Source organism: Pristiophorus japonicus, chromosome 8, assembly GCF_044704955.1.
Source record: "Pristiophorus japonicus isolate sPriJap1 chromosome 8, sPriJap1.hap1, whole genome shotgun sequence".
In the NCBI taxonomy this organism is placed as follows: Eukaryota; Metazoa; Chordata; class Chondrichthyes; family Pristiophoridae; genus Pristiophorus; species Pristiophorus japonicus.
The window spans coordinates 19,629,596-19,653,533 of NC_091984.1; the positions used below are offsets into that span (position 1 = coordinate 19,629,596).

At 46.7% G+C, this 23,938-nt stretch overlaps 1 protein-coding gene across 1 annotated transcript in view; it reads right to left on the reverse strand.

The window, feature by feature from the left end:
* The window catches only part of LOC139269110 (calcium-activated chloride channel regulator 1-like), a 129,744-nt gene that overhangs the window by 31,176 nt on the left and 74,630 nt on the right, over positions 1-23,938 (reverse strand). Inside the window, exons 11-12 of the mRNA XM_070888214.1 lie at positions 23,219-23,480; positions 10,210-10,377 (exon numbers count right to left, since the gene is read on the reverse strand). Of these exons, the coding sequence (XP_070744315.1) occupies positions 10,210-10,377; positions 23,219-23,480 (430 nt within the window). The remainder of the gene's footprint in view (positions 1-10,209; positions 10,378-23,218; positions 23,481-23,938) is intronic.

Genomic DNA, 23,938 nt, shown 5'->3' on the forward strand with positions numbered 1-23,938 from the left:
GAGCAGCTTGTGGTCAGTTTCAAGCTCAAATTTGAGGCCAAATAAATACTGGTGCATTTTTTTCACCCCGTAGACGCACGCCAGAGATCTTTTTCAATCATGCTGTAGGCCCTTTTGGCCTTGGACAAACTCCTAGACACATAAGCGACCGATTGCAAAATCCCCGATCCATTAGCCTGTTGTAACACACACCCGACCCCGTATGACGACACATCGCAAGCTGGCACTAATCATTTACAAGGGTTATACAGGGCAAGCGGTTTGTTTGAACACAACAGATTTCTGGCTTTCTTAAAGGCAGCCTCTTGTGAATTCCCCCATACCCAGTCGTCTCCCTTGCGCAGTAGCGCATGTAAGGGTTCGAGCAGGGTGCTTAACCCAGGTAGGAAATTACCGAAATAGTTAAGGAGACCCAGGAACGACCGCAGCTCCGTCACGTTCTGTGGTCGCGGCGCGTTCTTGATGGCCACCATCTTGGCGTCGGTGGGTCTGATGCCATCTGCTGCGATTCTTCTTCCCAAGAACTCGACGTCCTGTGCCAGGAAAACACACTTCGAGCGTTTCAACCTGAGCCCCACGCGATCCAACCAACTAAGAACCTCTTCCAGATTCTTCAAGTGCTCCATGGTGTCCAATATGTCGTCCTGGAAAACCACTGTGCAACGACCTTAGCAGGCTCTCCATGTTCCGCTGGAAGATAGCCGCAGCCAACCGAATCCCGAATGGGCACCGGTTGTAGATAAACAGACCTTTGTGCGTGTTGATGCAGGTGAGGCCTTTCGAAGATTCCTCCAGCTCCTGCGTCATGTAGTCCAAGGTCAGGTCCAGCTTGGTGAATGTCTTCCCTCCAGCAAATAGGTCGTCGGCCTTGGGTAGCAGGTACTGGTCCTGCTGCGAAAAACGGTTAATCGTTACTTTATAGTCCCCACAAATTCTAACCGTGCCATCCTCCTTGAGTACCGGGACAATCGGATTGGCCCAGTCAATGAATTCCACCGGCGCGATGATGCCTGCATGTTGCAGCCTGTCCAGCTCAATTTCCACTTTCTCACGCATCATATATGGTACCGCCCATGCCTTGTGGTGGATGGGTCACGTACCGGGAACCAAATGGATCTGCACTTTTGTCCCTGAGAAGCTTCAATGCCTGGCTCGAACAACGATGGGAACTTGCTCAGAACCTGGGCACATGAGGCATCATCGACGGACGAAAGCGCTCGGACGTTTTCCCAGTTCCAGCGGATATTTCCCAGCCAGCTTCTGCCAAGCAATGTGGGGCCATCCCCTGGCACAATCCACAGCGGGAGTTCATGTACTGCTCCATCATAGGAGACTTTGACTTCTGCACTGCCAATTACAGGGATTAGTTCCTTGGTGTAAGTCCTTAGTTTGGTGTGAATGGGGCTGAGCTTGGGCCTGTGTGCCTTTTTGCCCCACAGCCTGTCGAAGGCCTTTTTACTCATTATGGACTAACTTGCCCCCCCCCCGTGTCCAGTTCCATAGATACTGGAATACCGTTCAGTTCAACTTTCAACATTATTGGTGGACATTTTGTAGTGAATGTATGTACCCCGTACACTTCTGCCTCCTCGGTACGAGTCTCCAATTCAGCCTGATCCACAGTGGATCGATCTTCCTCTGCAACATGGTGGTTTGCAGGGTTTGCAGCTCGCCTACACATTCGTTGGAGGTGTCCCATTGTTCTGCAGCCATTGCATGCATAGTGCTTAAAGCGGCATTGATGGGGCCGATGATCACCTCCGCAGCGCCAACAAGGTGTTACCTGCCTCGCATTAATGGTTGATGGCGGACTCCGGGTCAACTGACGTTGGGCCGCAGCAGCCGGCGTGTACGTTCTGCCATGTATATTCCTGCTCGAAACCGACGTTACTTTATGCACAGTACTGGCCGAAACTTCTTTACTTTGCGAAATCTGTTTGGTGTTGTCGCTGGTGGACATAAATGCCTGGGCTATCGTTATGACTTTACTTAGATTCGGAGTTTCTACAGTCAACAGTTTGCGAAGGATTGTCTCATGTCCAATGCCCAATACAAAAATGTCTGAGCATTTGTTCTCGGAATCCCTCAAACTCACAATGTCCTGCGAGGCACCTTAGTTCGGTGATGTAGCTCGCCACTTCCTGGCCCTCCGATCGTTGACACGTGTAGAACCGATATCTCGCCATCAAAATGCTTTCCTTAGGATTTAGGAACGCTCCCGGACCAGCGTGCACAATTCTTTGTAGGATTTCTCTGTTGGTTTTGCCGGGGCCAGGAGATTCTTCATGAGGCCATAGGTTGTTGCCCCACAGACAGTTAGGAGGATCGCCCTTCGTTTGGTAGCGTTCTCGTCCCGTTCCAGCTTGTGGCCACGAAGTATTGGTCGAGACTCTCCACAAAGGCCTCCCAATCATCCCCTTCTGAGAACTTCTCCAGGATACCAAATGTTCTTTGCATTTTCGTGCGGTTGTTCGTTACCTCGTCGCCAATTGGTACACTCATAATAAAGGATGAAACTGAGTACTGTGTACAATGAGCAAGTGTGACCTTAGCTCCTTTAATGAGACTCCAGAGTGCAGGTACCTCGTGGGTGGCCTGCTTATATACCGTGCTCCCAAGGGATGCTGGGATCCCTTGGGACTACAACAGGTGGGCCCTCTGGTGGTCAGGTGTGATGCAGGTTACAAAGAGTTCAATACATAACATGTTCAGCAAAGGGTATCAGCTAGCAGCGGTATCAACATACACACAGAACCTGATGATATATGATGCCCACATTGTTCCTGCATAATGAAAATACAACACACAAATCCTCGTCAGCACTTTTTGATTTAGTCTTGATGAGCTTCGCATAAGCAGTCAAGACAACACATTTGCAATCTCCTGAAGAAAGTCCTCCTTGAGTATGTGGTTATAATTGTTACCTATCATCTCCGAGACACTGCATGTAAGGGGTTGTGTTTTATTATCTCAATGACGATTTAAAAAAGATAATTCTCTGCCCCACTCCCAATCTGACCTCTCTGTGCTCGGCCTCCTTCACTGATCTAATGAAGCCTAACGAAAGCTCGAGGAACAACACCCCATCTTTTGATTACACACTTTGCAGCCTTCAGGACTCAACATTGAGTTCAACAATTTCAGAGCATAATCACTGCTCTCATTTTTTCGGACACAGCTGCTTTTGATGATTCTGCTATTCCTGGCCTCCCACTCGGAACTCCAACAGACAACTGACCTTCCTAATGCCCGCCCCCAACCAAGCCTCGGGCCACCTACCATCAAGGGCGCTACTTGGCACCGAGCTTGCGGCCAATATCTCGCCATAGGCAATTAGGCTCATACAGCAGTGCCTGGTCTCCAGTCGTCTTGGACCCCCTTGCCACAGAACCAAGACCTTGCTCAGCTATGTGGCCAGGTCCTCCTCCGTTTCGAATGCCCCCAAAAGTTTGTCAACATCCTTCGCCTGCTCCATGATGACATGCAGGCCGTGATCCTCACTAACGGATCCATTACAGACCCAATCCACGTCCGGACCAGAGTCAAACAGGGCTGCGTCATCGCTCCAATCCTCTTCTCAATCTTCCTCGCTGCCATGCTCCACCTCACAGTCAACAAGCTCCCCGCTGGAGTGGAACTAAACTACAGAACCAGTGGGAAGCTGTTTAACCTTCGCCACCTCCAGGCCAGGTCCAAGATCACCCCAACTGTAAAGTCCTGTCCCCTCAGTACAGATTCACACGAGGCATGTAGTGAAGTCAAGGTCACTCTGGACCTGCACCTTTATTTCACAGCTCTGGAATGCTGCACTTGCCTGAGACCTGCCCTTATATACCTGTCTCTTGCAAGTGCAGCCCTGGTGGTAAGGTATGCTGGTGGTTACAGGTCATATCTTATTACAGTCATGTATAGCATGTTATGATACAGTTATATATAATAATGTAAGATACATGACATCACCCTCCCCCAAGGTCTTATTGTCTTTATAGATTCAGTCTCTCAGTTGGTCTATGCTCTCGCGTGGAGCGTTCTGAGTTGTGGTTCAGTTGTTTGCCTTGGTGTCTGTTTATCTTTGGGTATGGTTGCTGGTATCTCGCCTGGGCTGTCTGTTTCGATTGGTGTGATTGTTGTTGACTCGCCTGGGCTGTCTGTTGGGATTGCCCTTTCCTCAGGTTGTTCCCTCTATCTGTCCACCAGGTGTGGTGCGAGTTCCACATTGTAGTCTGCCTCTGGTTCTGCAGTGTTGTTGGTAAATCTGCTTTTGACTTGGTCTACATGCCTCCGACAGGTTTTGCCATTGTCCATTTGCACTAGCAGTAGCCTGTTTCCTTCCTTGCCCGTTACTGTCCCTGCAAGCCATTTGGGACCCCTGCCATAGTTTAGTAAAAACACTTTGTCCCCCATCTCATTCCATCTCCCCTCGAATTTCTGTCATGGTACTCAGTCAGCTTACGGCACTTTGCCTCAACGATTTCGTGCATGTCTGGGAGGATTAATGAGAGCCTTGTTTTTAAGTCCTTTTCATCAACAGTTGCGCGGGGGGGATCCCAGTCAGTGAGTGCGGACGAGATCTGTATGCCAGCAGCAGTCGCAACAGGCGACCCTGCAGCATGGGACCTTGGATTTTAAGCATGCCTTGTTTAATGATTTGAACTGCTCTCTCCACCTGGCCGTTGGAGGCCGGCTTGAACGGTGCCGTATTGACGTGATTTATGCCGTGGTCAATTATAAAGTCTTGGAATTTTGCACTGGTGAAGCACGGACCATTGTCACTGACCAATATGTCAGGGATTCCGTGCGTTGCAAACATGGTTGCGAGGCTCTCCATGGTGGTGGAGGTTGTGCTCGAGTTTAAAATGGTGCATTCGATCCACTTTGAAAATGCATCTACAACTACGAGGAACATTTTGCCTATGAATGGGCCCGCATAGTGTACGTGCATCCACGACCATGGTTTGGTAGGCCAGGGCCAGAGGCTCAGTGGAGCCTCCCTGGGGGCATTGCTGAGTTGGGCACAAATGGTGCACCTTCGGACGCAGAGCTCCAGGTACACGTCAATACCAGGCCACCAGACGTGGGATCTGGCTATGGCCTTCATGAGAACGATCTCCGGGTGCTCGCGGTGGAGCTCCCGGACAAATGCCTCTCTGCTTCGCAGAGGCATGACTACTCGGCTGCCCCACATCAGGCAGTCTGCTTGTAGTGATAGCTCATGCATGTGCCTGTGAAAGGGTTTTAATTCCTTGGTCAATTCTTGCGTCATATACGCAGATGTGAGGTCTAATTTTGAGAAAAGTTTACCTCCAGCCAATGTGGCAAATAAGTCCTCCGCTCTGGGCAGTGGGTACTGGTCCTGTAGGGAGACTCTGTATATGGTAGATTTGTAGTCCCCACAGATTCGTACGGATCCATCAGGCTTCATGACTGGGACGATGGGACTTGCCCAGTTGCTAAATTCCACAGGTGATATAATACCTTCCCGCAGAAGCCTGTCTAGTTCGTGTTCAATCTTTTCCCTCATCACACAGGGTACAGCTCTGGTATTGTGATGGACCGGTCTAGCATCCTGTGTGATGTAGATTTTGACTTTGGCCCCTTTGAAAGTGCCCACACCTGGCTGAAAGAGATGTTCAAATCACTTTATAACTGTTGAGCAGGAGGTCCGTTCCTCTAATGACATGGCATGGACATCATCCCATTTCCAGTTTAGTTTTGCCAGCCAGCTTCTCCCCAGCAGTGCTGGGGGGTCTCCGGGGACAATCCACAGGGGAAGTCGTCCCTTTGTGTGTGACAGAGAGCATGGCGCTGCTGAGGACCGGTACGATTTCTTTGGTATAGGTCCTTAGTTTGGTGTCAACCCTTGTGAGTTTTGGTCTGTCTCTTTTATGCGGCCACAGTTGATCAAATTGTTGAGCGCCCATGAGAGATTGACTCACTACCGTAACCAGCTCCATATTGACAGATATCCCTTTGAGTAGGACCCTCATCATTGTAGGAGGCATCCTGTTGTAGGAGCAGCGGCCATGGATCGTGTTGACCCGCTGTACATCGGTGTCCCGGGTACTGTCCCCACCATCTTCTGGTCCGCTTTCCAACCCATCCGATTCGTATACCAGCCGAGCTGCCGTTTTTTTGCACATGCGGGCCAAATGCCCTGTATATTCACAATTTCTGCAAACAGCCTGCTGAAATCGACATCCCCTTGCCGAGTGCCCACCCCCACACCTCCAGCACAGACCTGTTCCATTGTTCAAAGAGTTTCCAAAGAATGAGCTGCGTCTGGCTGATCTCTCTTGAGCGTCTCTCAGTTTGTAGTTGATTGCCCGCATTGTGGGTTGATGAGGTGTGAACGGCCATTCCTGTGGCCCTTGATGGCTTCTGCCTGCTGTCGAGAACCTGTTCTCCCAGTTTTGTCTGTGTGTGGGGGTAGCAGCTTGTTTAGTGCTGTGAACTTCTTGTTCCGCTATTTCGTTAGTTGTCGTACCTGCATTGTAAATCAACCTCGTTTCTTCTTCCCCTACCAAGAATGTCTGTGCAACCAGTGCTGCTACCTTTAAGGTCAGGTTCTTGGTCTCTATGAGCTTTCGGAATATGCCTGCGTGGCCTATTCCTTCAATGAAAAAGTCTCTCAGCATTTCTCTCCTCAGTTCATCGGAGAACTCACGTAAACTAGCCAACCTCCGAAGTTCCGCCACGAAGTCGGGTATGCTCTGGCCCACACAGCGTCTGTAGTTGTAGAACCTGTGTCTGACCAGGTGTAGGCTGCTCACTGGCTTCAGGTGGTCTCTTACCAGTGTACTCAATTCTTCAAACGACTTGCTTGCTGGTTTCTCGGGTGCCAACAGATCCTTCATTAAAGCGTATGTTTTCAAGCCACAGCTGGTCAAGAGATTGGCTCTTCTCTTGTCTGCCTTATCGTCACCTAACCAGTCTTTGGTTACAAAGCTTTGCTGGAGCCTTTCTATAAAGTCCTCCCAATTGTCTCCCGCATTGTACTTTTCATCTGATCCGTTGTTCGCCATTCTGTGGATTCTGTAATCCCATAATCCGTCGCCACTGTAAAGTCCTGTCCCCTCAGTACAGATTCACACGAGGCATGTAGTGAAGTCAAGGTCACTCTGGACCTGCACCTTTATTTCACAGCTCTGGAATGCTGCACTTGCCTGAGACCTGCCCTTATATACCTGTCTCTTGCAAGTGCACCCATGGTGGTAAGGTATGCTGGTGGTTACAGGTCATATCTTATTACAGTCATGTATAGCATGTTAGGATACAGTTATATATAATAATGTAAGATACATGACACCAACCTCTGTCGTTGAGCTACAGTATGCGGACGACGCCCGTGTCTGCACACATACGGAGGCTGAACTCCAGGATACAGTCGACGTATTTACTGAGGCATACGAAAGCATGGGCCTTACGCTAAACATCCGTAAGACAAAGGTCCTCCACCAGCCTGTCCTCGCCGCACAGCACTGCCCCCCAGTCATCAAGATCACGGCGCGGCCCTCGACAACGTGGACCATTTCTCATACCTCGGGAGCCTCTTATCAACAAAGCAGACATTGATGAGGAGATTCAACACTGCCTCTAGTGCGCCAGTGCAGCCTTCGGCCGCCTGAGAAAAAGAGTGTTCGAAGGCCAGGCCCTCAAATCTACCACCAAGCTCATGGTCTACAGGGCTGTAGTAATACCCGCCCTCCTCTATAAGAACATAAGAACATAAGCACATAAGAATTAGGAACAGGAGTAGGCCATCTAGCCCCTCGAGCCTGCTCCGCCATTCAAAAAGATCATGGCTGATCTGGCCGTGGACTGTATGACTCAGAGACATGGACCATGCACAGTAGACACCTCAAGTCGCTGGAGATATATCACCAACGATGTTTCCGCAAGATCCTACAAATCCCCTGGGAGGACAGGCGCACCAACATCAGCGTCCTCGTCCAGGCTAACATCTGCAGCCTTGAAGAACTGACCACACTCGATCAGCTCCGCTGGGCAGGCCACATAGTGCACATGCCAGACACGAGACTCCCAAAGCAAGTGCTCTATGTGGAGCTCCTTCACGGCAAACGAGCCAAAGGTGGGCAGCGGAAACGTTACAAGGACACCCTCAAAGCCTCCCTGATAAAGTGCGACATCACCACTGACACCTGGGAGGCCCTGGCCAAAGACCGCCCTAAGTGGAGAAAGCACTTCGAGTCTCAACGCCGAGAGCGTGCAGAAATCAAGAGCAGAAGTCAAACCAGTCCCACTTACCCCTTCCCTCAACGACTATCTGTAGCTTTCGTATTGGACTGTTCAGCCATCAAAGAACTCACTTCAGGAGTGGAAGCGAGTCTTCCTCGATTCCGAGGGACTGCCTATGATGATGATGATGATTCTGCTATTCCCATTAACACCTGTCCTTGATCCATCTTGTCCCATTACCATCTCCTTTTGCCTTGCACCATCATCTCTTTTGTCACTGAATCACTTCTGCCTTCCACCCTATCACAGACCTTCCCTTTAGTTCTTCCTCCCCTCCCCCTTTTCTATGCCTCTGTACTTGCTGTTACATTTCTAACTGTTGCCCGTTCTGATAAAAAGTCAACGTCCTGAAACATCGGGGGGAATTTTAACCTGTCAGGGCCAAAAGATGCACGCAGTGGAGTTAAAACCTTCGCAGCATTCGGGGAAATCCAGACTTCTGGGTTTCCCGTCTGAAACTCTGCCCTGCCACCACTGTCTATGGGTATAGCAACATAGTGGTTATGTTACTGGACTAGTAATCCAGAGGCCTGGACTAATAATACGGAGTCATGAGTTCAAATCCCACCATGGCAGCTGGGGAATTTAAATTCAGTTAATTAAATAAATCTGGAATAAAAAGCTAGTATCAGTAATGGTGACCATGAAAATATTGGATTGTTGTAAAAACCCATCTGGTTCACTACTGTCCTTTAGGGAAGGAAATCTGCCGCCCTTACCCGGTCTGGCCTATGTGTGATTCCAGACCTACAGCAATATAGTTGACTCTTAACTGCCCTCTGAAATGGCCTAGCAAGTCACTCAGTTGCAACAAACAGCTACAAAGAAGTATCACGGACTGCAGCAGTTCAAGAAGTTACCTTCTCAAGGGCAACTAGGGATGGGCAATAAATGCTGGCCTTGCCAGCAAAGGCCACATCCCGTGAACGAGTAAAAAAAAAAATCCACCCCAGTAAATATCAAGACCATTAACTCAGTTTCTCTCTCCACAGAGGCTGCCTGGCCTGCTGAGTATTTCCAGCATGTTCTGTTTTTATTTTGCATCTCCAGCATCCGCAGTATTTTGCATTTATAAGAGAATTCACCAGGCGTTTTCAGAATTTCCTACTCCTGAAACTTGTTTCAGAGGTAAAGAATGTATGACAATATCCTAAAATACCTCCACATAAAGGCAGTACAAATATATGATAATATCGTATATAAGCCCAACACTTTGCTGCTCATTATTGTTAAGTCCTGACTCTAATGTACTGACTTACACAAGACACATGCTGAAGTCAAGATCACTCAGGACCTGCACCTTTAATTCCAGCTCTCTCCAATGATATTGTCATACATTCTTTACCTCTGCACTTGCCTGAGACCTCCTTTTATATACCACAGTGGGACAGGTATGGAATGTCTCCTGCAAGTGCACACCTGGTGGTAAGGTATGCTTATTGTTACGGGTCATATCCAGTTACAGTCATGTATAGCATGATATAATACAGTTATATACAGTAATGTGAGATACATGACAATTATCACTCTCGCTCTGTAATGGGCATAAACCCCAACAGAAAAGGCCTCAACAAATGTACCTTTGTGTGAAGCTAACATGTCCAGGAAGCATACAACGTCAGTTGGCATTGGAAGTATAGAGAGGGACAGATTTCTGTCAGAAAGAGAAGTAACACATATCCTCCCCCCCTCCCCCACCCCCACCCCCCAAAACGCGCACACCATTATTTACCTTATAAGGGCTGTAAGGATGATTTGAATTCCTGCGCTTTATTGCGAAGAACTATAAGCATTATGCAAGTTCTCCAGGTGGCTGCAGGTAGGAGCCCAGAGTGATAGCGCTCAGTTCATATCGCGAACTTGCAACTCAACAGTTCACCCTGTTATAAGTTCATACACCACTACGATGGCAGCTCTACATATTCTTCTTTGCCACTGGCAGATATGTATTACCATTTTTTGTGCATCCTGGTATGTTCAAGGCATTTCCCCCTGTAGTGATTGCCATCCTTGTCGACCCTTCCTTTCCCTGTACACGCACTTTAAGGTTGTATCTTCCATATCCAGTAATGTTGAGGAAATACTTAGTGTAAACACCATCATTCCTGATAATATCAGCACCTAAAATCAACAAATGGTAGACTGAGAGGAACATGTAATACTAATACTGTTCAACATTAGCACTTGTTAAATCCTACAAAATGGAGTTCCTACTCTCACCATATTGGTATTCACTGATGACAAGTGCAAATAAAGTGATAAGGTAGGACGTAATTTCAAAACCTAGAACTCTTTCAATGTTCTATGAATTGCCATATATATGACTTATTGGCCCCGATATTAATGTACAGACAGCTTCCAAGCAAGGCCGGATTAAGGTTGTGCGGGGCCTAAGGCTAATAGGAGGGAAGGGCCTATATATGTACTGGCGCACATATATGAATATGAATAACCTAATCATAGTTACATGAACTGCAAAATTAAAAATTTAGAAAGCCAGGCTGGAAAGTATTTTAGTGAATCAGTTTTTCCCAAAGAAAACTGTATTGAGATGACTATCTTGACTCAAAAACGACTTGATTTGAGAACACAGGTCAGAATAAAATACGAATATAGGAAAAAGAGAGCAGCCAAGGGTCACACGGGCTTATCGAAGCTGCCCCCCCCCCAAATAACAAATGCATAATTCCAATATCGTCTTTCAAACGTAATTTATAATATTTAAGTTTTACACCTAGTAGCTTCAAGAAGGATATCTAGGGGTATTTATGAGGACTTACATACTCTACTAAATACTTTTGACATTTGACTTTGACATCTACGTTTCCACTTTCAAAAGATAAATGAAAATTCTTCATCCTTTCGTAAGCATTCACAATGATCAAACATGATATTATTTATGCATTTATCCCATGAGCAGCATACATAACTCTCCAGGTGATTTTTGGGGGGATATTTATACATGTTTCACGATTGTCACAGAATTTCATACACACTTTGGGCCATAAAGACACAATATTTTGCACCTCTGAAGATATAATTATGTAGTTTGGTATGATATTGCTTAACCTTGTGACAAAGATTTAGGGTTAATGATATAAAATTTAGGGCCTAAAGTCGAGGGGGGGGAGTGGGTGTGCGGGTATGGTGGGGGGCTCGTGGCATTGTGTGGAGGAAACCCGGGAGTCGACTCAGTGGTTCAGAATCTGAAATCTAAACTCAATTGTACAATTAATTTTGACTTACAGGTTTTGCATCGCCAAGCTGCACAGTGGGCATGATGCGCATCTGTATCTCAGCTGTATTTAAAGCGACAATATACAGGTGGAAATTGGGGGTGTTTAGCATGGATGGTGCTAACAGAGCAAGGGCAACACCAGGATTCAATGATGCATCACTTGAATTACTGCTGGGTACAGTCAGGAAGAGAAGGAGGGACATACTTTTCCCCAGCAATTTGAAGAAGAAACCTACTGCTCGCACCAAGCAGGCATGGTTGGGGATAGCTGAGGAGGTGAGCAGCAGGAGCATTGTGCCCAGGTCATGGACGTCCAGGTCAGGTCATGGATCTTCAACCTCAACTCCACTTCCCTACCCGATCCCATATCTCTTAAGCCCCTTAGTTCCCAAAAAATAGTAGTTCTGTTATTGGACTGGTAATCCAGAGGCCTGGACTAATGATCTGAGGACATGAGTTCAAATCCCACCATGGTAGCTGGAGAATTTAAATTCAGTTAATTAAATTTTAAAACTCTAGAATTTAAAGCTAGTAGCAGAAATGATGACTATGAAACTATCGGATTGTCGTTAAAAACCCCAAATGGTTCATTAATGTCCTTTAGGGAATCAAATCTGCTGCCCTTACCTGGTCTGGCCTATATGTGACTCCAGACCCACAGCAATGTGTGGTTGACTCTTAACTGCCCTCTGAAATGCCCAGCAAGTCACTTAGTTGTATGAAATGGCTCCCCACCACCATCTCAAAGGCAATAAGGGATGGGCTATAAATGTTGGCCTTGCCACCGACGCCCGCATCCCATGAATGAATACATTAAAAACAAATGTTTGTGTAGATAGTCACAGCGATATTCGAGGCAAAAGTCCTGGAGGCTCCTTTAGTATAGTCATTGATTTTTGAAAAGCCTCAGTAGCAGGCTCAAGCTTGGGCAGCAACGGCAGCAGCTCCAGGCTCAGTAACGTGGCTTGGCCCCACTCCCGGCTTCCTCATATATTGCACTGCGCCTATGCGACTGGATTGAGTGCACATGCGCAGCACCAAAAACGGCCGCCAGCACAGAGGGAGTCAAAAAACGCCGTGAAAATAGTCACTCCATTTAATTTCAGAAGCCTTCTCAAAGACCTGCGAACGAGCGCAATTAGTGGAAACTCCCAATGGTGATTGATTCGATCAGGGGGCGTGGCTAGATTGGTGGGCGGGTCCGGCCTCTAGCGCAATGTTTTTGAAACTAGCAAAAGATCGCAAAAAGCTCCATTTGCACCGAACATAATTTGTGCTTAAAATTCCGCGCACTTTCGTGGAGGTTATGGTGATTTCAGGCGAATTACACCATAAAAAAACAGCACAACTGAACGGAAAGTCTATCTATTGTTTTTGGTTCTTATCTCAGAAAGCAGAGAGATTTATGTTATTGTGCAGTCCATCTCTGAGCAATAACCATCTAATTTCCCGCATCACAGTTCCTAGCAGGAGTGAAAACGGGGGAAATTCTGCACCACTGTTATTTGTTTGGTTTAATTTCTCTGCTCGGGGTAGTTTTTGCATGAATTTATACAATTTGCATAATCCCAATTAATATCAAGGTAAACCTGCCAATGATAGTAAAATGTTGCACATCCCGAAATAACTTAACTCAGCAAATTAAATGTAACTATAAAGCAATCTGAGGGAGATATAGAATCTGTAACGTTTTCTCATTCTATTTTTCCTTTTGCATCATTCCTCTGTTTTGTTTATGATCGGTCTCTGTCTCTTAACAGCATAAGAAATAGGAGCCGAGTAGGCCATTTGGCTCTTCAAACAAGATCATGGCTGATCTTCTACCTCAACTCTACCTTCCCATATTATCCCCATATCCCGCAATCCCCTTAGTTCCCAAAGATTTATCTATCTCAGCCTTGAATATACTCAGAGGCTCAGCATCCACAGCCCTCAGGGGTAGAGAATTCCAAAGATTCACCACCCACTGAGTAAAGAAATTCCACCTCATCTCAGTCTTAAATGGCCGACCCGTTCTCCTAAAACTGTGCCCTCTAGTTCTAGAGTCTTCTGCCAGGGGAATCAACCTCTCAGCATCTACCCTGTCAATCCCCCTCAGAATCCTATATGTTTCAGTGAGATCTCCTCTCATTCTTCTAAACTCCAGAAAGTATAGGCCCAATCTACTCAATCTCTCCTCATAGGCAACCCTCTCCTCCCAGGGATCAATCCAGTGAACCTTCATTGCACCGCCTCCAAGGCGTGTATGTCTTTTCTCAGATAAGGAGACCAAAACTGTGCACAGTACTCCAGGTGTGGTCTCACCAAAGCCCTATACAATTGTAGCAAGACTTCCTTACTCTTGTATCCCAATTCCCTTGCAATAAAGGCCAACATGCCATTTGCCTTCTTAATTGCTTGCTGTACCTGCATGCTAACTTTCTGTGTTTCCTGTATAAGGACACCACTCCTCACACCCACTCAAATGTTACCATCACCCAGCCTCCACTTTCTATTCATTTCATCACCTCCCCATTTATCCATCCATCATTGACACTCACCCCAATCTTTATATAATGTGATGCATCAGTCTCATATTCACCTACACCGAATACACTGCATCCCTCGAGTGAATAACTCACCTTCACTCACTCACAGGTTCGTTTCTTTGCCCCTTGTAGGAGAACAGAGCACAAAACATAAGGGAGAGGGACAGGACTGGAGGTGGGCTGCCACAAATAGAAACATAGAAACATAGAAAATAGGTGCAGGAGTAGGCCATTCAGCCCTTCGAGCCTGCACCGCCATTCAATAAGATCATGGCTGATCATTCCCTCAGTACCCCTTTCCTGCTTTCTCTCCATAACCCTTGATCCCCTTAGCCATAAGGGCCATATCTAACTCCCTCTTGAATATATCTAATGAACTGGCATCAACAACTCTCTGCAGCAGGGAATTCCACAGGTTAACAACTCTCTGAGTGAAGAAGTTTCTCCTCATCTCAGTCCTAAATGGCCTACCCCTTATCCTAAGATTGTGTCCCCTGGTTCTGGACTTCCCCAACATCAGGAACATTCTTCCCGCATCTAACCTGTCCAGTCCCGTCAGAGTCTTATACGTTTTTATGAGATCCTCTCTCATCCTTCTAAACTCCAGTGAATAAAGGCCCAGTTGATCCAGTCTCTCCTCATATGACAGTCCAGCCATCCCTGGAATCAGTCTGGTGAACCTTCGCTGCACTAGTCCAGCTAACAGATGCAGAGGAGGAGGCCCTGGTGATGAATGACACATCTGCGTCACTCTCAGTCGGTGATGGAGAGACAGGTAGCTGGTGACAGAATTACAAATATCTCTGACACACATATGCTGACTTTATTTAATCAAAGACGGAACTATGAGAAGACCGAGGGGCGAACGGTAGCGTCTTGCTTGGGGCGGTAATTTTTTACTTCGAGAAAGTTTAGCGCCCAGCGAGCTGCTTTGCCAAATTGTAGAAGATTGGGCGTTTTCACCCCAGGAGTGAAGGGGGCAGTAAATGAGGTGCTAATGGCCTCGGCTGGGTGCTGCAGGGGCACTGTTCACAGCCACTTACCCAATTTCTGCTGAGTTCCATTCTGCAATCTGCCTTCAGTCCTTGACTCCAGCTCTATCTGGCTCTTAAAGGGGAGGTCATTTGAACCTGCTGCTGCTCATTTTCAGCATTGCTGAAGTTCAGTCACTCATCGCAGGAACTGAGGAAGCTTGTAAAATGGCTGCTGGTAATCGCCCTTCAAGGGAGAGGGCCACAACATTCAACAATGTGGCTCTGGAGGCATTGGTGGGGGCACTGGAGACCAGGAGGGAGTCCTTGTTGCCTGCATCGGGAAGGAGGCCATCAGCGCAGGTTTTCAGTGCCATGTGGCAAGAAGTGGTCCAGGAGGTGTCGGCCAGCACAGTGGTGCAGTGAAGCCTCACCCAGTGCAGAAAAAAATTCAATGACCTATGTCGGGTGGTGAAGGTGAGTACAAGCTTCCACACCTTCTCCATACCAGCCTCTCAACCTCTGTCTGTGCTCACTGAGCAAACCACCATTTCCTCACCACTCAACCACTGAGCATCTGCCGATACTCACACTCACATCCTCATCTCACGCCTTGCCTACAGTCACAGCTATTCAACTACAGCAGGCATATCTTCCACATGCATAGCTGGACTCTTACTCTCACGAGTTCCTTTCTTTTGCAGGCCAAGATGGCACATAATAGAAGGAAGCAGCAGAGGACTGGAGGAGGGGAACCTGAACTGCGACCGTTGAGTGACCTTGAGGAGTGAGTGCTGGGGCTCATTGGCCCGCAGGTGGTGGGCACCGTGGCCGGCGGAGACGTTGATCCTGCTGGGGGCAACAACGGTATCTTTATCTCCTCTCCTTCTCTCATCCCACTTCCCCCAACACCAGAAGGCTTTATCCGTTTCCAGCTCCTGCTATTGTCCGCATTCCTTGCTCCATTCCTGCCCCGTTGCCTCCACCTTAATGCGAGTCTTGTGCCATTCATGCTTTCAGATAACCAGGCAGAAGCTGACTATCCTGCAACTGAGCATCCCCAAGACATTCTGGAGGGAGAGGGGGAGGAGGAGGAGCCAAACACTGCGTCATTGCTTCTCTCACCCGCAGGCACCAGCTTAGAGACTGGCACTATGTGTTCGGTAGTGGTTAGGTTAGTAGAGGGGTCTGCAGTGGGTGATGCACCGGGCCCTAGTGGGCTGCAGCAAGGCCAAGGGGAAAGGGAACTTGGGGAGCCATTTCCCCAGAGGGCGAGTTCGCGTGCGAGTTCTGTGTCACAGACTCAGATGAGGACCTCGATGGGGAGGCATTCACGCAAAAGGTGATGACCATGCACTCTGGCATCATAGGTACAATGGCAAGGGTGCCCAAGAGCATCTCAGCAGTGGTACAGAGCACGGAGGAGTCCACCTCCAACATTGCACAGTGCTCTGTGCACACCATCGATCCCAACATTGCCAGTCTGCAGATGATGGTGGACTCCCGGAGAGATCATGGGGATCCAGACCTCATGACACGTGTCATGACGACGTGGCAACTTCCATTGCAGCACAGGTGGAAGCAACTCCACATCTCAGGGCTGCAATGCAGACAATAGTTGGTGGCATCGAAGCTCAGGCTGCTCTCATGCAGTCTCAGGTTGATGCCACGCAACATCGTGGTGCTGTCATGCAGTCAGTGAGTGCTGGCATCGAGCCTCAGAGTACTCTCGTGCAGTCTCAGCTGGATGCCACACGGGCTCTGACTGCTGCCATCGCCGCTGGGTCCACCACATTCCAGCGGGGATCTCACGGTGTCGCAGCAGCCCACCAAACTGTGCTCCAGCAGATTGGTGGGGATGCTGAGCTGCTGCCCTGGGGGAATGGCACTGGGTCAGTGGAGCAGGAACCTACTGTCCTCTCGCAGGATGACAGCTTTCCCGAGCCCACCACTTCCATTCCGCCATTGCACTTGTCGCTGGCCGTCACTCAGCCAGCCCAGACTGCCACCCGTCGCCCAGCACTTTGAAACGATAAATAAAAATTCTGAGTTACTGATGTTGTTTGGCATGAGTTTATTTGTGTTATGGACAGGGAAGGATGTTCATGATGAAGTCAGTGGGGGAGATTAATGAGGCATTTTAATGCTTCGCAACAAATTCACCGTGGAACGTAAGGGAAAGAAAAAAAAAGGTCAGACTTTGCTGCCTCCCCGAGACAGGATTGGTGCCCTCGAAGTGCACTTCTTCTGGCCAGTGGCAGGAATTGTGGAATTTATGATCCTGGCCAATTTACACGGCATATCTCCAGTTTAGATAGTGGGACATTCTGACTGATAAGGCAGTCCGGCAATCATAAGGTCCTGACTGAACTTTAATATTCTGAGGGGGAGTACTTTAAATTCCGAAAACATGCCTCATCTGGAATTCTTCAGCCTGCTCCTGGGATCTCGACAGGCCAGAGCACTTTATTCACTAATCCTGCCCTGAGGCACCTGTAATATAGAAGCTCCACTAGTGGACTAATTTGCTAATGCAATTGCTGCTGAAAATACAATAAAAGTCAATAAAAGTCATATTGGAGCCATCTTGTAGAGTCCGTATGTTAGTGATGTCATAAAGATATATCACATTGACGACGAAGATAGGATAATCGGATTTCCCAGCTGAAATTTTTGTTGGTGGCTGTTCCTGCCAACCAAGAGAGAGACTTTGAGAGGTTCTATGTTTTGCAGAACAGCTAACAATCCAAGGTAAATTACAAGCATGCTTGGCTGAACTGAAGAGTCCAGATGGCCATGCCTATGGGAATAATAGGGCGCTTGGGTGAGTTCCATCGCGACCAAGAGACCCTCGAAGTGTATGTGGAACGGCTAGAAATGTTTTTCACTGCAAATAGTATCATCGAAATCCCCGATGGTGAAAACTGTAACCGGGTGGTGTTAGAAAGAAAACGGGCTATTTTCCTGACTGAAGCAGGCCCCGAGGTGTAAGAAACTTTGAAAAATGTGCTTGTTCCCATCAAGCCAAAGGACACGCCACTGAAGGAGATTCTAACAGCGCTACAGTCCTGAGCCCCTGGAAATTGATGAAAGTTATTGTTTTGGAACACAATTTCAATTGAATGATATGAGTATCAGTGAGTACATTGTCGCATTAAAAAACCTATCCATTCACTGTCATTTTGGAAACTTTCAGGACCAAGCATTACGTGACCGCTTTGTTTGTGGGATGAAAAATGAAGCAATCAGAAGAAAGTTGTTGACAACCCCGAACTTGACTTTTGATTTAGCTTATCAGACAGCGAAACCGATGGATATGGCCGACCAAAACTCGCAAGAGTTTTGTCCCATTTCCAGTTGTCAGACAAACGAGTTGAATCGCCTGCATGTTAAAAGTAAAGGGCAGTTAGACCCCAAGGCTGGCCATGGTAACAGAGCACTGAAGTCATGCTATCGGTGTCTGGGACAACACATCACTCACAGTTGTCCATATGTAAAGGCACAATGTTTCTTCTGCAAGAAAACTGGGCATCTTGCGAAGGCATGCTGACTGAAGAGTAAACCGCTGTTAAATGCTAGAAGTAGAAATCACCAGACACTACATAGCAATAAAGAGAAGCAACAGGATGAGGAGGTTCTGGAGATACACGTCATCAGGAGCACAAAGGTACTTAACAGCGATTCGGGAAGTATCATCATCCAAGTAGATGTTGCAGGAACCAGGATACTCATAGAAATCGACACTGGTGCATCCGTGAGCGTAGTACCAGAATCACTATATCTCAACAAGTTGAGTTATTTTCCAACGGAAAATCGAAGATAGAGCTGCTAGGCTACTCAGGAGAGCAAATCCCTGTGATAGGACGTATCACCATGCTGGTGAAATACAAGGATCAGTTTTAGAGCTTGCCTCTCTTAGTAGGGTCAGGAGACAAGGCTGCCTTAATAGGTAGAAATTGGTTGGAATCACTGAAGTTGGATTGGAATGAGATTTTTCGTGTTGAAATGAGATTTGCATTAAAGGATGATGTCATTAAGCAATATCCGAAGGTGTTCCTTGAAACTGGCAGTCTGATCCAAGGTTTCAAGGTGAGTGTCAGGATACAGAAGGATGCTAGACTAGCTTACTGCAAGCTACATCCCATACCATATGCACTAAGGAGAAAGTTGAGCAAGAACTCAAAACACTAAAACATCATCTCTAAGGTAGATCTAATCGGGCTACACCCATTGTAGTTGTACCTAAGTCAGATGGTAAGGTAAGATTGTGTGGTGATTGTAAAGTTGATTAACCAAGTTCTAGAAGGTAATCTACCCAATACATTGCCAAATGTAGAAGATTTGTTCACAACACTGACAGGTGGCCAGATCTTCTTAAAGTTAGATCTGACAAATGCCTACTTATGGAGTCCAAGTCATGCTTGACTATAAACACTCATCTAGGCCTATATCAATTTAATAGGTTACCATTTGGAGTGTCTTCAGACCCCACCATATTCCAAGGAGTGATGAACCACATTTTGCAAGTCATTGAAGGGGTAGTATGTTAATTAGATGACATACGCATTTCAGCAGCAAACAGGCAAATCCATAATAATGTTTTGAATTAAGTGCTGGAGAAGCACGAAGTACGAGTGACTGCTCATAAGTGTGAGTTATTTCAAAACTCAGTGGAGTACTTGGGGCACAGAGTTGTCAAAGATGGTTTACATCCAACCAAAGGAAAGCTGGATGCAATCAGAAATTTACCCACTCCCAAGAATGTCTCTGAACTTCAATAATTTTTGGGTCTTTTGAACTATTATGGGAAATTCCTACTAAATTTGGCTACAGTGTTACATCCACTGAATGAGCTGTTGAAAAAACAGGTCCATTGGAAGTGGTCAGAAGAATGCAACACAGCATTCAGTTGTTAGTTCACTAACTAAGGAGATCAAGCTAGCATGTGATGCCTCTCTGTATGGAATTGAGGCAGTGATCTCTCATGTACTAGGTAGTGGGGAGGAGAGACCAATTGCTTTTGCTTCATGCACTCTCAGTGCCAGTGAGCATAATTATGCAAATCAAAAGAAAAGCTTTGGAATTGATGATTGGGGTCAAAAAGTTCCACAAATACGTGTATGTCGTATGTCGTAAGTTCACCATCATTATTGACCACAAGCTCATGACAGCAATCCTCTATCCAACCTTAGCTGCAGCCCAAATGCAGACATGGGCTTTGATTTTTCAGCATATACGTAAGACATTGAGTATAGATGATCAGCTGATCACAGTAATGCTGATGCTATGTCCAGGTTGCCATCCCCATCACAAGTTACACCAAATAGGGAAGAAGTGTTCTATTTTTCATACATTGATGAACTGTCAAATCACAGCTGAAGATATTGATAGAGCATCCAAACGTGACGCAGTTATGTCAAAGGTGTATGATTACATCGCAAATGGCTGGCCAAACCATGTATGAGAGGAAGATATTCATCCATGCTTTGTTAATAGGAATGAATTATCAGTGGATAAAATTGTATCATGTGGAGTGCAAGAATAGTTATAAATTATTCGGAGATCTTCATGTTCAACATCTAGGAATATGCTTGACCAAGAGTTTTGCACGCAGTTACTTATGATCACCAGGTCTAGGTAAAGATATAGAGTACATCATTAGTCAGTGTACAACATGTCAATCAGTGAGCAAGAAACCACCAGCAGTATCATTACAGCCATGGAAATGGCCTCCCAGGGTGTGGCAAAGGTTACATGTAGATTTTACTGAGCTAGAAAGAAAACAATTGCTCATTGTGATTGATAGCCATTCGAAGTGGTTAGATGTGTTTCCGACGCAGAAAATAACAATAAGTAAAACACTAGACAATTTGTGAAGATTTCTTTCTTCATATGGCTTCCCAGAAGAAATTGTGTCTGAGAATGGGCCACAATTTTGTTCAGAAGAATTTGCACAATTCATGAGCAAAAACAGTGTGAAACATACCAAAGTTCCACTGTACCACCCTACTTCAAATGATGCAGCAGAGTGCATAGTACAAATTGTAAAACGTGCCCGCATCAAGCAAATTTTGGATCCAAATCCAAAGAAACGGCAATTGTCATTGGACCACAAACTAGCAAATTTTCTAATTACTTATCATAATACTCCTCCTACAATTACTGGGAGAACACTAGCAGAGTTGTTTCTCAAACGACAGCCATGAACCAAGATCTCGTTGTTAAAACCAAACTTAACACAGTCAGTAGAAGAGAAACAATTAAGATAGAAAGAGAATCATGATAGAGGTAGAGTAAGAGACAGAAGTTTGAAATTGAATCAGAAGGTTAGAGTGAAGAACCATCGCCATAAATGAGCCAGCAAGAATAATGAAGATATGTGGCCCTCACGCATATTTGATCAAGATGTTTGATCATGGACAGGTTAGGTTTGTTCACATTGATCATATTTTACCTACAAATGTGGAAGGAGTTGAAAGTTGGAATGGTTCGATTATTTCTGATGAGTCAGATAGTCTTGTTACAAGTAGAGTACAAGTCACAAATCCTACATCAGATGTACTAGAAACAATTCCAAGAGAAAGTCAGAAACATAGAAACATATTAACCTGTGGAATTCCCTGCTGCAGAGAGTTGTTGATGCCAGTTTATTGGATATATTCAAGAGGGAGTTAGATATGGCCCTTACGGCTAAAGGGATCAAGGGATATGGAGAGAAAGCAGGAAAGGGGTACTGAGGGAATGATCAGCCATGATCTTTTTGAATGGTGGTGCAGGCTCAAAAGGCCGAATGGCCTACTCCTGCACCTATTTTCTATGTTTCTATGTTTCTATCAGCATGGGTGGGGGTGGAGGTGGATAGCTGAGCAGCCTCACCCCTGTGACAAGGATCAGAGGCTGCCCCACCAACCCTGTGTCAGGGAGCTTGCTGCAACATCACAAAAACACATTTTTCCATCATCTTAAATTCTGATCTGGACCCTCAGGTGGGCCCCACTTCCACCAGTTGTCAGGGAGATGCGACTGGTGAGAGCAGACATACTTCCGCTGATGTTACACCAGATTCTAACTGAGAACTGGGGCACAAGAATTCCTAATGTACAGGGATTCGCTGCTCTTCAATCCTGCCTCACTCCTTATGTTGATGCCTGTGTCAGTGCCGGCTAAAAAGTCATCATCATAGGCAGTCCCTCAAATCGAGGATGACTTGCTTCCACGTCAAAAAGTTCACAGGTGTTTCAATGAAGGACCTAAAATTCCAGGTCCGAACTAAATCTTGAAGGGTAGAAGATGCCTGTGCTTGGATTTTTTTTAACCGTTGCACACCAGCCACCACACGGGCTTGACAGAGCTAGGTCTTGGTCCAGTAGCAAGGATTAACCAAGACGACTGGAGACCAGCTGTGCTGCACGGACCTAGTGCGCACACATATCGCAGTGTGGGCTGGCCAGTGCTGACCCTGGGCCCTTGCCTCTTCTGGGCCCCGAACTCACGTGTCTCCTGGACTCCGATCACGTCCCTCTACAATCTCTCACCGCTCCTTCGCCCCGACCTCACTGCTCCTTCGTTCCGACCTCACCGCTCCTGCTGTACCTGCCCATGCTCCAATCACCGACCTGGACCTTGATGACTTCTCTTTTCACTGCCATTGTTCTCCTGCTCCAGCACGTGCTGCTCCCTGGAGTGGCATGCCGCCACACTGCTCCTTCTGCTCCCCGGCCTGCTCCAATGGTGCTCGAGGCCAGGGGCTTGCGCAGACGTGCGTGTTGGCAGCTCACGCTGCGGGTATATAAGGAGCGCGAGAGCTCTCTTATAAGTGAAAAAGTGCTATCCCTCTTGGTCCACAGCCTTGTAGGTTACACCACTTCAAGTAAATATCCAAGTACTTTTTAAATGCAATGAGGGTTTCTGCCTCTACTACTCTTTCAGGCAGTGAGTTCCAGAACGCACCAACCTTAATTCCTTTCTAATCCTTCCATTTTAAATCTATGCCCCCTGGTTATTGACCTCTCTGTAAGGGATCAAGGGATATGGAGCTCTCTTAATTTTATGCACCTCCATTGGATTGGCAATAAAAAATGCAAAGACCTTCCAAGGCTAACACAGGTCATAAAACCTTTCTGTACTTTCTTTGATATATTCATGGAAAGGAAGCTAAAATGAGATATTCCCACATACTTACAATACAAGTACACTTTCTATTTCACAAGAATCATGCACCCTACCTAGGCCGTTATCAGTAAGATCCTGTTTAACCAGAGGACCAGTGGGTTGTTCAATAATTGCTGTCACTTCCGCAAACAGGACTGGTAAAAATCCATGACTGACTTCCGCATAGATTATCATCGGGCTAGTTGAATCCTTTTTGGCGATATAAGCGTTGACTGTGATTGGGGGAACATTCTCATCTGCTGCTCGGGATGTTACCGTGATAGTTATAACCTGTTCGGTTCCAGGATTTAGGATTCTGTAGAGCCAAGTTCCTGTCTGGGAAACAAATATTCAATGTTAATTTTCGTTCATTTTCCCTTAATGACTTCCATCCAGTCCAGGAAAGTCCCAAATTCAATTGCTGGTCCGGGCTGACTGAGCTGATCTCAGCCGAGGCTCTACACTTGGCCTCAGTGCCGCTTGTTGGGGAAGGAAGGAATGGTCAAGGCAACTACTCTTGAGTGCTTTCCAGCCAACATCACTGGAAATATTTCTGTGTGAAAGTCAGCTGAACTCAGGACTTAACCATGTGCCTCCCCATGGCTTAAGTCCCAAGGCTGTCATTCAGATGAAATGAATGATCCCTAGTTACCCAGCTTTCTCACCAATGCACTGGAAGATGTACCAAGCAGAAGTGATACATTTCACATTGTAAGAATAGGCAGGAAAAAAAAACAGTTGCTTCATTCCATTTACACTGCGTCATCATAATAGGCAGTCCCTCGGAATCGAGG